At 57.1% G+C, this 13,683-nt stretch overlaps 2 protein-coding genes across 3 annotated transcripts in view; both read right to left on the bottom strand.

Annotated features, from left to right (window-relative positions):
* FBXL18 (F-box and leucine rich repeat protein 18) overlaps positions 1–1,463 on the bottom strand; it is a 41,934-nt gene extending 40,471 nt beyond the window's left edge. The window contains exons 1-2 of the mRNA XM_023532764.1: positions 1,347–1,463; positions 989–1,037 (exon numbers count right to left, since the gene is read on the bottom strand). Coding sequence (XP_023388532.1) covers positions 989–1,037; positions 1,347–1,463 — 166 coding nt within the window. The remainder of the gene's footprint in view (positions 1–988; positions 1,038–1,346) is intronic.
* Positions 1,464–1,818: 355 nt separating this feature from the next.
* Positions 1,819–11,105, bottom strand: ACTB (actin beta). Of its 2 annotated transcripts, none has more exons than XM_023532794.1 (6): positions 10,959–11,105; positions 10,170–10,298; positions 9,770–10,009; positions 8,881–9,319; positions 8,613–8,794; positions 1,819–1,860 (listed from the first exon to the last, which is right to left on the bottom strand). In XM_023532794.1, exons 2-6 carry the CDS (start codon positions 10,290–10,292, stop codon positions 1,834–1,836), a joined length of 1,011 nt encoding a protein of 336 aa, XP_023388562.1. In that variant the 5' UTR covers positions 10,293–10,298; positions 10,959–11,105; the 3' UTR covers positions 1,819–1,833. The 2 variants fall into 2 exon arrangements, with proteins under 2 accessions (XP_023388562.1, XP_011362131.1); XM_011363829.2 differs by lacking the exon at positions 1,819–1,860 and adding an exon at positions 7,740–8,484.
* Between the last annotated feature and the right edge of the window lie 2,578 nt (positions 11,106–13,683).

Raw genomic sequence — 13,683 nt, forward strand, 5'->3', positions numbered from 1 at the left:
ACTAGACTAGTGACATCTTTAAACCTTGCGATTAGTAATCAATGACAGAGACCGCACAATTTATCCGCACTCATCACACGTCTGGTTAGACACTCATGCTGGTATTTCCGATAAGACGCCCACGTCTCGTTTTGCTTTTGGAGATCGCTGCCAAAAGTTTTCCTCCCGTACGTGGGCCTCTGTCCTCCTGGACGACGCCTTGCTGTGCACAATCAAGAGAGGGGCTCGACCGAGGTTAGTGTGACACGAAGTCCCCAAGTCAAGGCCGAGGGGATTCAGATGCTCTAAGGGGAGCCCGTGGGGGAGGAATCCCTGATTCTCCCCAGCACCTCCCGAAGGGATGCTCCTGCCTGAAAAATGTCCTCACTGCAGAGACCCTCTGACCTCCCCTGGGAGAGCGGGCAGCATTAGCGCTACTGCCTTTTCCAGCGATTCTGCCTACCAGCCCCTCCTCCTCCAGCCTGCCTCTTTCCCAAACGTATTTTTGTGGATGGAAGCGTTGAGGCTTGGCAAGCCCTGCTGCTGCCATGGCAACAGTGAAGTCTGGAGAGGAAGAGCCTGTCTGCACCCCGCAGCAGGCACTGCAGGGTTCCTGGGACCTCTGATTGCGGCACCCCCTACCCTGGCCTGACAGTCTCTGCAGCCAGCCAAGCCCTGGCCAGGCCAGGAAGGGGCTCCCATGAATATTTCCCACGTTCCCGTCTCCGCAAGAGGCAGCGGCCAGGCGCGCCTCCACTGCCCCTTCCATCTGGCCTGCCCTCGACGCTGTGTCACTACTCCCAGCGTCCACCAGGGCAGAAGGCGGCCGGCAGTGGCACATCCACAGGTGCCACAGCTTGCTGTATGCTGCGCCCAGTGTTTCGGGCTGTAAGTGGCTTTACTTAAAAATTTCCCGACCCGATCACCCAGGCACCTGTTAACAATCGGATTCCCGGACCCCAGCCCAGACCTAGGGGCTCCATCTCCAGGGAAAGGCTCAAACAGGGACAGTCCTCAGCAGGCAGGCTCGACAAACAGGGCTCTGGCACCAAGAGGGCCTGGGGACAAGCAGGAGGAACCTGAGGCCTACCTGTCCTGATCCCCGACCTGCAGATTTACCAAAGAATGTCATCACAGAGCGACAGGAACACAGGGCAAAACACTGCACAAAACCCCCAGTCCTATAATTTTCAGTGACACTACTAATGCCCAATCTCCATAAAAACATCTAGAAATTACAAGAATTATATTTAAAAAAAAAAAAAAAAAAAAAGCCAGGCATTGAGTGCTGGCTCCTTCTGTCTAGTCTCGGCACATCCCGCAGATGACTCTTTCCACAGGCTATGTCCCCTGGCGCTGGGGCGGGCCTGGAGGAGCAGCCGGCTGGTGGCCCGACAGCCGATGCCAGGAGGCGGCTGCCAGGTCTGCCAGCTGGGTCTTTCCCCTGGCTCGGAGGCTTCCTGAGGCACGCATCCGAGCACCATGAGTCAGAGCACCATGCCCCCAGGAGAGGCGGCAGCTCCGGGGAGGCAATAACCAACAGAAATGCCCTCCGAGTGTCGTTTGTCATGTAGAAATGAGGCCCGGGGCATGCCCACCTCCGCACACACCCAAATACACTTCTACCTGCTTCCCTCTGCCTCTCTGGACAATGTAGTCTCAGCCATTGGGGAAACTGAGGCAGACCTGTGTTCCAGCTTTAAAAAACTGGGTAAGTAGCTGAAGGTCGGAGGGCAAACAATGCCTAAGGCAGGGCTGAGCCGAAACTGCCCTTCCGTCCACCAGGAGAATCGGGCCACTAGGCTTCCTAAAAGGTCCAGGCCAGGCACTTCCTAGTGTCCCAGAGATTCCCATTCAGGGGTGAGGGGTGAGGGAGGTGATCTTTATCAGGCACGTCTGGGAACCAGGAGGCCAGAACGAGATAACGACAACTGGAAAGGAGTTTAAAACGGTTTAGTTATTCACTAAACTGTGTTCTATGCACTTTTCTGAATGTGTAACATTTCACATTTTTTAAAAAAGTGAAACAAAATTAAGTATTGAAACCTTAGTACCTGACCAAAACACATCCCCTTCCAGATGTTTACCATCTGTTTGTCAGTTAGGCACCCGAAGTAGTCACAGGATTCAAAAATGAACAGGTAGGAAGTGTGGGAAGCGCTCTCTCTAGTCCAGAAGGAGATGGGAGAGACAGGGAGGAGCCGAGACTGGCCACGTGCTCACAAGCACTGAAACAGGCGGTGGGTACACACTCACTCTGTGCCGAGTGTGTGCAGTTTCACCTTTTTTTTTGAATTCACAAGAGCAACGTGAAAGGACGCATAATGTTAAGGTCTCCACTCTTTCTACGTTCCATTCTTTACCTCTTAAGGTCTTTGCTTCTCTAGTTGGCGTTTTCTGGAATGTCCCCTAATACACAGCACTCAATCCTCTCAGCTCGCTCATCTCTGCGCTAGGCCAGAAACGCCTCTCCAACAGGGATCATTTTTTAATACTCAAGAGAAAGAGAAACCGAACCAGGTGAGTCAACGGAGCACCTGCTTCAGAATCATCTTAAGTGCTGTGAAAAACGGAGCCCTCGGGCGGGGGAAGAAAGAAAAAAAAAAAGTGGAGGCCCGCTCCTCTCAAACTCTGGGAGGACTCCTGGACATCTGCATTTTAAAGCCAGCAACGACCTTCAAAATCAGAAGGCCCCATTCTGGAGTCAGACGGTAGGAATGGCTGGCTACACAACCTCGTGAATGTATTTTTTAAAACCACTGAAATGTACACTTTAAAAGTGTGAAATTTATAGTATACAAATTATATCTTCATAAATAAATAAAAAATCAGACTATCCCAGGAAAAGAGACCTTGATCTCCACATCCAGGTACAAGACTCCCCTCTCTCCTCTCATCCCGAGAGATGCCCACAATGCGACAAGAGGCCTTACTGGCCAGGTTCCCAAGATGTGCTTCAAGGAACAGGTGGGAGCTTTGTGCCAGGACCCCATAAGTGCAAGGGACCAGAACCCCCCATCTCCACCCCAAGTACACACAACTAACCAGGAACCTGCTACAGCTCTGGGCTACCCCAGAACTCTTTCTCAAGCAGCTGTGGCTTTCTGGTCCTTCAATCCTACCACCAATCTGCAGGTGGGACCCTCCGCTTCAATCAAGGAGCCACAGGCACTTCTGAGCCAAATTCACTTCAAATGAAGAGGAACTGTCAGCAGCCCCCAGCCACCTTCCACATACCCGCATCCCATCCACTTCTGTTCCCCAGCCACAGGCAGTCCCCTAGGACAGGAAGTATGCTGAGTCCTGGATGACAGATATAAACACAGGTACACATAAAGGAAGATGGAAAGCAACAAAAGGCAAGACACTAGTCAGAGTCCAGATTCCCCACACCCTGGTCTGCAGAGAAAATACTTTGCACTACTTCACAAGGGATCGGTGGGATTCTCCATCGGACCCCGATTTGTGGCGTGTTGGGGAAGAAATTCCAGGGTAAATCCTAGGTTCCCCTGGTGAAATGGCTTTTCCTCCACTAACCCCCAAGTCACACGAGCAGGCTCAGAGAAAAATGGGCTGGACTTGAACTGAGCATTCAGAGATAGAGGCTGGGGTGCGAAGCGGTCACGGAGGGGGACCGTCTCAGAGGCACAGGGGCACGGGGCAAGTGCCTGGGAGGCCTACAGAGCCTGGAAACTGTGGGAGCGGAGAGGCGGGTCAGACTTGGGGCGACTAGGACTGCGGGGCTGGGAAAGGCATGGAAAACCGAACCCGGAGAGAGCTCGTGCCTTCGGAGATCAGGGCGAAGGCCTGGGGGGCGGGATGGGGCAGGGGCGGGATGAAAGGGACAGGCCGAGGCCAAGGCCAAGGTCGGGACAGGAAGGACCAAGGCCGGCCGACGCCAGGGTCGGGGTGAAGAGGACCAAGCACACCGGGGTCGGGACAGGAAGGACGGAGCGGGATAGGGGGGCCGGGATAAAAAGGACGCAGGGGGACCGGAGTCGGGATGAGAAAGACCGAGCGGGGCCGAAGCCGCCGGGCAGGGAGGACAGCGGAGAGAGGCGCCGGCCGTACCTCTCCGGAGCTGGCCATGTCCACGGCGGGCCGAGCCGCGGCTGCCGGAGCCGCAGCCCCAGGGTCTCCCGCCCAGCCGGCCAGGGATGCTCAAAGCCGGCGCGTTCTCGGTTCCACAGAGACCCCGGCAGGGGGCGGGGCCTCCCCTAACTTCCGGCGCCCTCGGCGACGCACTTCCTCTCGCCCTGCGCGGCCGCCATGTTGGGTGCGGCGCTGCCGACGAGGCCCCGCTGAGGCGCGGGTGAGCCCGCGAGGACCCACAGGGCCCCTGCTCTCTGACCGCATCTCCTGATTTTAATACATTTAAATTTAAATAGCCGCATATGGCTGGTGGGCCCCCATTGGACGGTGCCGCAAAAGCGAAGCTCCATGAAGACAGGGACAATGTCTTCATGTTACTGCCGTTCCCCCAGCCCCCAGCACTGTGTGGCTGCTCCAAATACAAGCAGACTGATGAATGACTGAGTGAAGAAAGGTACCGGCCCCTGGCAGGGGTCTCTGAATGATTGCAGCCCCTGTGTCCCTTGGGTAATTGCAGGCCAGAACATGTGTTCAAATCCTGACACCTCCGAGCTGTCTTACCCGCCAAGCCTCAGTTTCCTCACATGGAAGAGGACTGCCCCTCATCAGTGGGACCGCGGGCAGCCTCCCTGCGTCCTCACCGCCAGGTCCCAAGGAGGTGTCAGGACGAAGGGAGGGACCCCGGGTTCCAAGCTCCGGCACTAGCCAGGGCTGTCCTCGGAGGGGCTTGTTGGAGTGCAGTTTGCCCGGGCACGGCTGCTCTGCAGAGGAGGGGCATTCCCGCGAGAAGGTCTCGGCTCATTAAAAAGGTGCACCTCAGGTTGTCAGAGCTGCCCCCGGGGGTCGCTCTCATCCCACAGCAGGGGAAGGTGCAAAGGGGATAGGAGGAGAGTCCCCATGTCTATAAAGTGGAAACGGTCGTGGTGATGTGAGCCTTGGTTGTCTGGCCTGTCGCTCTGTCCTCGGAGGCCATGAAGCAGGCAGTGATGGGACTTTGTAGGTTTTAGGGTTAAACTCCAGCCTTCTCACTTCTGAGGTGCATATCCTGGGGCCAGCCAGCTGTCCTCGCTGACCTCATTTTTCTAACCGGTAAGTGTGTGCTAAGAAGATGGAGGCTGTGTGGCGTCCTCTCGCTTAGCCTGCCTTAGAAGGTTGGGCCTTTGCTCTAAGCCAGGCGTCAGAGAGTCAGCCCAGCTGCAGGCCTGGGAGGGAAGGAGCAGGGCCTCAAGGACTCTCAAAGTCAGATGTGTGTCTTCCCTGCACTTCTGGAGCTTTTCAAAGGAAAAGCTTGATGGAGCACCTGCTCACAACCAGCCCTCCAGTTGTCACTGACATTCCCATTATTTAGGTGTGCACGTGGACAGTGACTTGACTTCCGGGACATCGGGCCCCAACCACCCTCCCGTTCTTCCCCGAGGGTTGTGTCTCCAGTCTCTGGGCCTCTGTCCCCAGTCAATCCAGGCCTCTGTCTGAGATACCCATGCCTACACATCCACCTGGCCAGGTAACTGTGTCTGGCCTCCTGGGCCAGCTCAGACATCCTTCCCACAGGAAGCCTTCAGAGGAGAGTGATGGCTCCCTACCCACCAGTCATCCAAGTTTATGACCCTTTATTACCTTTCCGTTGTTCAAAAAAGGCAAAATTACAATTGCTTTTTCTTTTTTACCTGTATTTCTTTTTTTTTCCACTTTATTGAGGTACAATCTGATGAGTTTTGATGTGTCTACGCCCATGACACCATCACCATGGTGACCATCTTCATCACCATGATCCTGTCTTTCTCACACACAGCTGCCACACCCTTCATGAGCACAACTAGTAATTATACATTCATTTGTTTGCCTACATATTTATTGTCTCTCCTGGTTAAACTGGACACCTCACAAAGGCAGGAAACACACCTGGTCTCTTAACTGCACCCCCATCCTTGGCACCATGTCTGGCACAAATAGCAATTGGAGGAAGGGTCTTTCTTCCCAGACTGACAGCTCTTTCACAGCAGGGTGTGTGCCCAGGCCATCTCAGTAGCCTCGGGCCCAGCCGACAGTGGGCTGTCACGGAAAAAATGTCCATGGAATGAATAAGTGGCCCAAGATGGAAACTTACTTGGAGCTCAGAGCCCAGGGCACACCACCACCCCTGAATTGGCCCAAAAGAGCTGGAACTGGCTCAGGAGGGGCTTCCTTCCACAGACTCTGCTTCTTGGGCTTCTAAGACTTCGCAGGGTTGGGAGACAGAGCCACAGAAGTTGTCCTGAGTGCTCCGTGTTCCCACCACCTCTGGGCCTGCAGCTGCAGCCCAGGATACCCGCAGGAACAGGATGGATTCTGGAGCACTCGCTGTGTACCTGCTGCGGCGTTTTAGGTACTGAAGTAGGAACACCTGACCCTGTGAACTAGGAGACCGCAGGCTCCTGTTTGGTTTTGGAAGCCACCACAAGGTCCCAGAACAGTCTCCTTCCCACGGACGAAGATAATCACCTTCACTAATAGTAAAATGACTCGAATCTCCAGAACTGGAGTCAGCCACAGCTCCGAGTGGGTAAATCTCCGCTCCTTCTCTATAAAATGACACTGGAGGGCGCAGTAGAGCGCTGGAGGGAGCTGGGGGTTTGGGGGGGGGGGTTCAATTTTGGTTTGTTTTGGGATTCTTTTTTTTGCTTTTCTTTCCTTTTGGGGAATTGGGGGGGGGGGGGGGGGGCATCATTCCCTACATTCTCTGCTGGTGTCGGCTGCTGCTGGCAGATGGGAGGTAGGCCAGGCTTGGCTTTCTTCTTGGAGGCATTTGACTCAGAGCCCTGCCCAAGTCAGATGCTGCCTCTCTCTCTTCCTGCCTTTCTGTCTATTGTCTCACTGTCCCTCTCACTCTGCCTGAGACCACACTGTGGAGTGTTATCTATCCCTTTTCTAATAAACTTTCCCAAGTCAGATGCTGACCTTCAGCCCTGTGTGGCTGCTTCCCCTGCAGACTTAGGCCAGGCCTGCATTTGAGGGTGCGCAGAAAGGTACCCACACTCCAGTTACAAAGCAGAACCCGTACTCCCCCAGAGCCAACTAGAGCCACCTCTGCCAAACATCCCATTGACCTGCCCCCAGCCTTGGACGCAGGGTGCCAGCCTGCAAACGCCGGGGAAAGTCCCCCCTTTGGCTGTGCAGGTACTGTCACTCCAGGTGAGCTGGCAGGCGAGGGTGGTGGCCCTGTCCTCAGCCTGAGCCCCAGGCCTGTGAGGGTAGCCTAGGAGCCAATACTACTGTGGCACCCCATTCCAAGAAGATACTAAGATCAGAAAGAGACCCTCTCCCAGGAAGCCCCCACTCACAAGGTCAACCACCCCACCCCGAGGTACTGTTCCTCAACACCTCATTCCCCAACATCTATATAGCCCCACTCCCCACTCTTGAAGCAGCTGGACCTCAGAACCCAATGAGAAAAAGGTTATTTGGGGGACAGGTAGAAAAACCAGACCAGAGAAATCTTTTAAAAATAAGGTCTGGAGGCCAGGATCCTTAACTCCTCACACAAGCCCGCCAGCCATCCAAGACTGTTCAATGTCATTAGAACACCTCAATCCCCCCAGAAGATCGGGCTGGCCTGGCCTGGCCTGGCCTGGCCCACCCTTCTCCCAGCTGTACCACTGCCCAAAACCCATCCACACCACGAAGACACATTTCTTTAAGGTGTGCACTTTATTGAACTGGTCTCAAGTTTCAGTGTACAGGTAAGCCCTGGCTGCCTCCACACCTCGACCACCTCCCCGGGAGACCAAAAGCCTTCATACATCTCAAGTTGTGGGACAAAAAGGGGGCCATGATGGCTGACCATTCAAAATAAAACAAAACAAAAAAAAACAAGTATTAAGGCGAAGATTAAAAAAATTTGGATTACATAATTTACACAAAAGCAATGCTATCACCCTCCCCTGTGTGGACTCGGGCGAGGACTGGCCCTTAGGGAGAAGTGGGGCAGCTTTTGGGCAGGCAAGGGACTTCCTGTAACAATGCATCTCACGATATTTGGAATGACTATTAAAAAAAAGAACAATGTACAATCAAAGTCCTCGGCCACACTGTAGACTTTGGGGATGCTCGCTCCAACCGACTGCTGTCACCTTCACCGTTCCAGTTTTTAAATCCTGAGTCAAGCGCCAAAAAAAAAAAATTAAAAAAAAAAAAAAAAAGAAACAAATAAAGCCATGCCAATCTCATCTCGTTTTCTGCGCAAGTTAGGTTTTGTCAAGAAAGGGTATAACCAACTAAGTAACAGTCCGCCTAGAAGCATTTGCGGTGGACGATGGAGGGGCCGGACTCGTCGTACTCCTGCTTGCTGATCCACATCTGCTGGAAGGTGGACAGCGAGGCCAGGATGGAGCCGCCGATCCACACGGAGTACTTGCGCTCAGGGGGCGCAATGATCTGGAAAGAGAACAGGTAGTGTTAAGGACCCTGGATGGCACGGCCCTGGGGCTATGCATCACACCATAAAGGTTGCCTTGACAACAAAGGGACCTGCCACCAGACCACTGTCAGACTGGTACGCTCACCTTGATCTTCATTGTGCTGGGAGCCAGGGCGGTGATCTCCTTCTGCATCCTGTCAGCAATGCCTGGGTACATGGTGGTCCCACCAGACAGCACCGTGTTGGCGTAGAGGTCCTTGCGGATGTCAACATCGCACTTCATGATGGAGTTGAAGGTAGTTTCATGGATGCCACAGGATTCCATGCCTGAGGAGAAGAGCGGCCAGACTTAGCTTCCAGGGTGGCCACAAAGGTGACCCTTGTGTGAGGCAGAGAGAGGGGGCCTTACTCACCCAGGAAGGAGGGTTGGAAGAGGGCCTCGGGGCAGCGGAAGCGCTCGTTGCCAATGGTGATGACCTGGCCGTCAGGCAGCTCATAGCTCTTCTCCAGGGAGGAGCTAGAGGCCGCAGTGGCCATCTCCTGCTCGAAGTCCAGGGCGACGTAGCACAGCTTCTCCTTGATGTCACGCACGATCTCCCGCTCAGCCGTGGTGGTGAAGCTGTAGCCACGCTCCGTGAGGATCTTCATGAGGTAGTCCGTCAGGTCCCGGCCAGCCAGGTCCAGACGCAGGATGGCGTGGGGGAGGGCGTACCCCTCGTAGATGGGCACAGTGTGGGTGACTCCATCACCGGAGTCCATCACGATGCCAGTGGTACGGCCAGAGGCGTACAGGGACAGCACGGCCTGGATGGCCACGTACATCGCTGGGGTGTTGAAGGTCTCGAACATAATCTGTAGGGAGAGATAGGCCATGTCACATGCAGGAAGCCACCAGGGGCAGGCAGGCCAGACTGGGGACATGCAGAGAGTGCAAGGAACACGGCTAAGTGTGCTGGGGACCCCGGGACGGGGGTTCACTTCAGACCTATTGTGCACCTACTGAATACACACTCCAAGGCCACTTTACATCATCAGCCTCATTGGCTTTGTCACACAAGCCAGTGTTAGTACCTACACCCACAGCACTTTATACTCTAAACACCTAGTCAGAAAGGCAAACACGAGAAAGATTCCATCTTTCTGGAAAAAGCAAATAGAACCTGCAGAGTTCCAAAGGAGACTCAGGTCAGAGAAGAAAGTCCTAGGAGAATAGCAGAAGAAAGAACAAATGAGAAAGGGTGTGGCACAGAAGGGCCGGAAAGGATGGGGTGGCCTCCCAGGGAAGGACAGCGGGCCACTGACCTGAGTCATCTTCTCACGGTTGGCCTTGGGGTTCAGGGGGGCCTCGGTCAGCAGCACAGGGTGCTCCTCGGGGGCCACACGCAGCTCGTTGTAGAAGGTGTGGTGCCAGATCTTCTCCATGTCATCCCAGTTGGTGACGATGCCGTGCTCGATGGGGTACTTCAGGGTCAGGATGCCTCTCTTGCTCTGGGCCTCGTCGCCCACGTAGGAATCCTTCTGGCCCATGCCCACCATCACGCCCTGCGGAGGGAGGAGCAAGGCGGCCTCAGCATGGGCACGGCCCCACCGAACCCCACCCAAAACACCACAGGCTGCCGTTGTAGAGGAGCCGGGCCTCGTCCTCTGCCTGCTCCAAGGGGTGGCTCCACCCACCAAGTCAGAACCGAGGCTGGCGCCCTACCTGGTGCCGGGGACGCCCCACGATGGAGGGAAAGACGGCTCGGGGGGCATCGTCGCCCGCGAAGCCGGCCTTGCACATGCCGGAGCCGTTGTCGACCACGAGAGCGGCGATATCGTCATCCATGGTGAGCTGCGGGGAGAGCTGGGCCATGAGCCGGGGTCGAGTGGGGCCGCCCCCGCCCTGCCCACTTCCGGCACGGCGAGCCTTCTGGCCGCCAGGGGGCGCCGGCGCGCGCTCAGATTGGGGACAAAGGAAGCCCAGCCGGCTGCGTTATTACCATAAAAGGTAAACGCTGGTTAGAGGCGGCCCCGCGGCGCGCGGCAGGAAGCCAAGCACCGGCCCCTCCCCACGGCCGCTGGCCCCGCCCCGGCCCCGTTCAAAAAGCGCCGGTCGTCCGGGCGCGCGGAGGCCACACCCACGGGAGCCGGCGGCGCGGCATGGTGTGCGCATGCGCCCTCGCGCCACGGCGCCCGGCCCCAACGCGCACGCGCAAACGCACGCGCAGTAGTGTCCCCAGCCCCCCACCCGCCTGGCGGCCCCTGCCGCGCCCACCCATACGCCCCAGCTGAGCTAGCTGCCCGCTCCGACGAAAACCCGCGGCCGCCACCCTAGGAGAACGCCCCGAGTGCTGCCGGGCACCGAGTGCAGCCCGGCCCCGAGCGGGGAGCGCACAAGCCCCACTCCCCGTTTCTGGGTGCTGTCCATGGGGCTGGGGCGAGGGGCGCCGCCTGCCCGGGGAAGGCAGGGGCCCGGCGCGGATCAGCACGGCCGGCTGGCCCGCGGCCTTACCTGCAGACGGTGTAGACTGGCGGCGGAGCAGCGAAGGCGAGAGGCCTGTGTTGGCGGCTGGACGCGGTCTCGGCAGTGGATGCGCGTCGCGCCGCCGGGTTTTATAGGACAGCGCTGTGGCCGCTCGAGCCATAAAAGGCAACTTTCGAAACGGCGAGCGCTGATTGGTCCCGCGCCGCTCACTCACCGGCCTCGCCGCACAGTGCAGCATTTTTTCACCCCCTCTCCCCTCCTTTTGCAAAAAAAAAAAAAAAAAAAAAAAAAAAGAGAGAAGAGAGAGAGAGAGAGATGGACTGAGAGAGAGCGAGAGCGAGATTGAGGAAGAGGCGAAGGGAGAGAGTTTTGGCGTTGGCCGCCCTTGGTTTGGGGCCCGTGGGTCGGATGCGCAAGCTGTGGGTCACCGCACCGCTGGGCAGTGCTCAGTCCAGCCCGCGTGGCCAGGCCTGCACCTGGCCTGACCGTCTCTCCGTGTCCCCCACCCCGGGACCCTCCGAGTGTGGATGTCACATGAGCCGTGAGCTCCCCCGTGGGCACAAGGTTCAGCATGGATGCGAGGGCTCTTGGTTGCTGTGGGTGCAGCTGTGGGGGAAGGGGTGTTTAGGGGTTCACCCCCCTTTGCCAACATTAGCTCAACTGCCCAGAAAGCCCGGGTTTGAGGGGTATCTGGCTGGGGATGCTCAGCTTGCTAAGTAGGGGGTCATCAGTATTCAGAGACCCAGGGCTGAGGATTATGGTGCGGTGTGGGGGAGTCAGGGAGTTCGTAGCCATTTAACAGGGGTCTCAGGGCCCCAGGCCCCAGAGATAGGATAGGCTCAGGGATCAGTGGCTGGAAGTTGTCTGTGAAGAGGCCTCCGAGGCTGCCCTGCTGCTGGCCAGGGCTCTGTAGAACACAGAAACTGTTCCCATGGAGCCAGGCTGCTGCCTCTGAGGGCTGCCTGGTCACACCCAGCCAAGGCCAGGCCTGGGCTGTTAACCGGTGACCCAGGCCCAGCTGGGCACAGGCAAGCCGGACTGCTCAGCTCAGCTCTGGGGCCCACCATCCATCGTCTGTCATTTGTAGCCATAGCTGAACTGCCCTCCTGGACCATCTGGAAGTCCCAAGGAGTGGGGAAGGACACTCCATGAGCCAGAGAGGAGTTAGGGTTGAGGGCAGGGCAGCAGGAACAGTAGCTGAAGGCCAGATGCCCTCAGAGGAGACCCTTTCCTGGTCACTCTTTACTGCTCTGGGTCTCTCCAAATACTGGTTTAACATGGGTGCCCTGTTCTGGGTGGTTCCCGCTCTGAGAGCTGCCAGTTTGGCAGGCAGATCCTGTATCCAGCTGGTGGCCAACAGTGATCAGTGCACATGACAGACGGAAGCCCAGGGGCCATGGGACCCCAGAGTGACATCTGGCTCGCCTAGAGGAGCAAGCACCTTCTCAGAACTGGTAACAAGAAGCTGAGTTTTCACATGAATGAGAAGGGGAAGGGTGGTTTAGCTGGGGGCACTGGCTTGTCACCACTGGCCTGTCTCCAGGCCTGCCCAGGGCTTTGCAGCACATAATAGGTGCTCACCGAGTGTGTGTTGAAACCAGTGACCAATTAGTCCATATATGGATGTGGAATGCGTGTCCAGGGAAGAGGTGGCTTGGTCCAGCCCACTGCAGGAGGCTGGTGGCAGGTCTCTTTGAAGGCTGCGGAGGCCACAACCAGGTGGGAAGGGTGGCCATCACCCGGTACAGACCAGAGCCCCCAGGCTCAGAGCCACGTGCTAGAATTCCCAGATAACTGCCAAGAAACTCTCTGTAGCTCCCCCGTCTCCGCCCGGGCCCTGGGCGAACTCCCCCCTCATCCACTCCCTGCTTCCCAAAGGCCAGGCTGCTCTGTCCCTGGCCTTGTGTCTCTCAGTCACAGGCGTCCAGCCAGCCGCCTTGGGACCTGCCAACCTTGCAATTCAGGGCCTGGGGGGTGACCCTTTCTGCTGCTCGATGATTCGGGCTGCTTCTGGCTGTCGGCTGAGCCTGGAGGGGTGCTTGGCAGGCTGAAACCAGGGCTGCAGGGCAAGGGCTGGGAGACTCGAGTGGCTCCAAGAAGCTACGTGGAGTGGAGAGCAGGCCTTGTCCCCAATCAGGACTTGTTCGGCCACCTCACCTCTTCTCAGCTAGGGGTTGGCCAAGGGGCAGGAACACCAGCCCCACCCGGGCTGAGACTGGAACACTCCTGGGCCTCTGCAGCAGCCATTTCCTGATGCTCTCCTATGCATCCTTCGAGGCCCAGCCCAGAAGGCCCCTCCCTCCTCAGGGGGCGCCCTTGAGCGTCTGCAGCATGCACCCTCCCCCAACTAGAGACCACTGCATTGAGGCAGGTATATAACTCGGCCTCCCCCCAGCCTCTGCTGCAGGTTTCATCCCCTCCTTCAGCTGCCCCTCCCTGAGCGCCTGCTGTGTGCGGGGGGGTGGGGGGGGTCTCTCTTCCCCTTCTCAGCCCCACCTCAGTTTCTTCCTTTGGAAAATGGAGCTTGGGGTCCATTCTCAGCAAGCCCCTCCAGGGTTGCCATGCACCACCCCCTCAGGGTCCTGCTCTGCTACATGAATAAGCGACTGTGTGTCCTCAGCCCTCTCAAAAGACCCTGGGAAGATGGAGGCTTGTGGTGGGTACACCGGGACCCAGCCTTGGTGGCGGGGAGGGCTGGAGAGAAAAGCGAGTGGGGGGAGGAAAAGAGGAAGTGGGGCAAGCCAGAGGAAGG

Source organism: Pteropus vampyrus, unplaced genomic scaffold (genome assembly GCF_000151845.1).
Source record: "Pteropus vampyrus isolate Shadow unplaced genomic scaffold, Pvam_2.0 Scaffold90, whole genome shotgun sequence".
NCBI lineage: Eukaryota > Metazoa > Chordata > Mammalia > Chiroptera > Pteropodidae > Pteropus > Pteropus vampyrus.

Excerpts from the sequence above, each read along its gene's own strand:
- ACTB (XM_011363829.2), bottom strand. The coding sequence starts at position 10,292 with ATGGATGACGATATCGCCGCTCTCGTGGTCGACAACGGCTCCGGCATG. Across the intron at positions 9,320-9,769 it reads ACCGTGAGAAGATGACTCAG|ATTATGTTCGAGACCTTCAA; the intron begins GTCAGTGGCCCG and ends CTCTCCCTACAG. Across the intron at positions 8,795-8,880 it reads CTTCCAACCCTCCTTCCTGG|GCATGGAATCCTGTGGCATC; the intron begins GTGAGTAAGGCC and ends TCTTCTCCTCAG.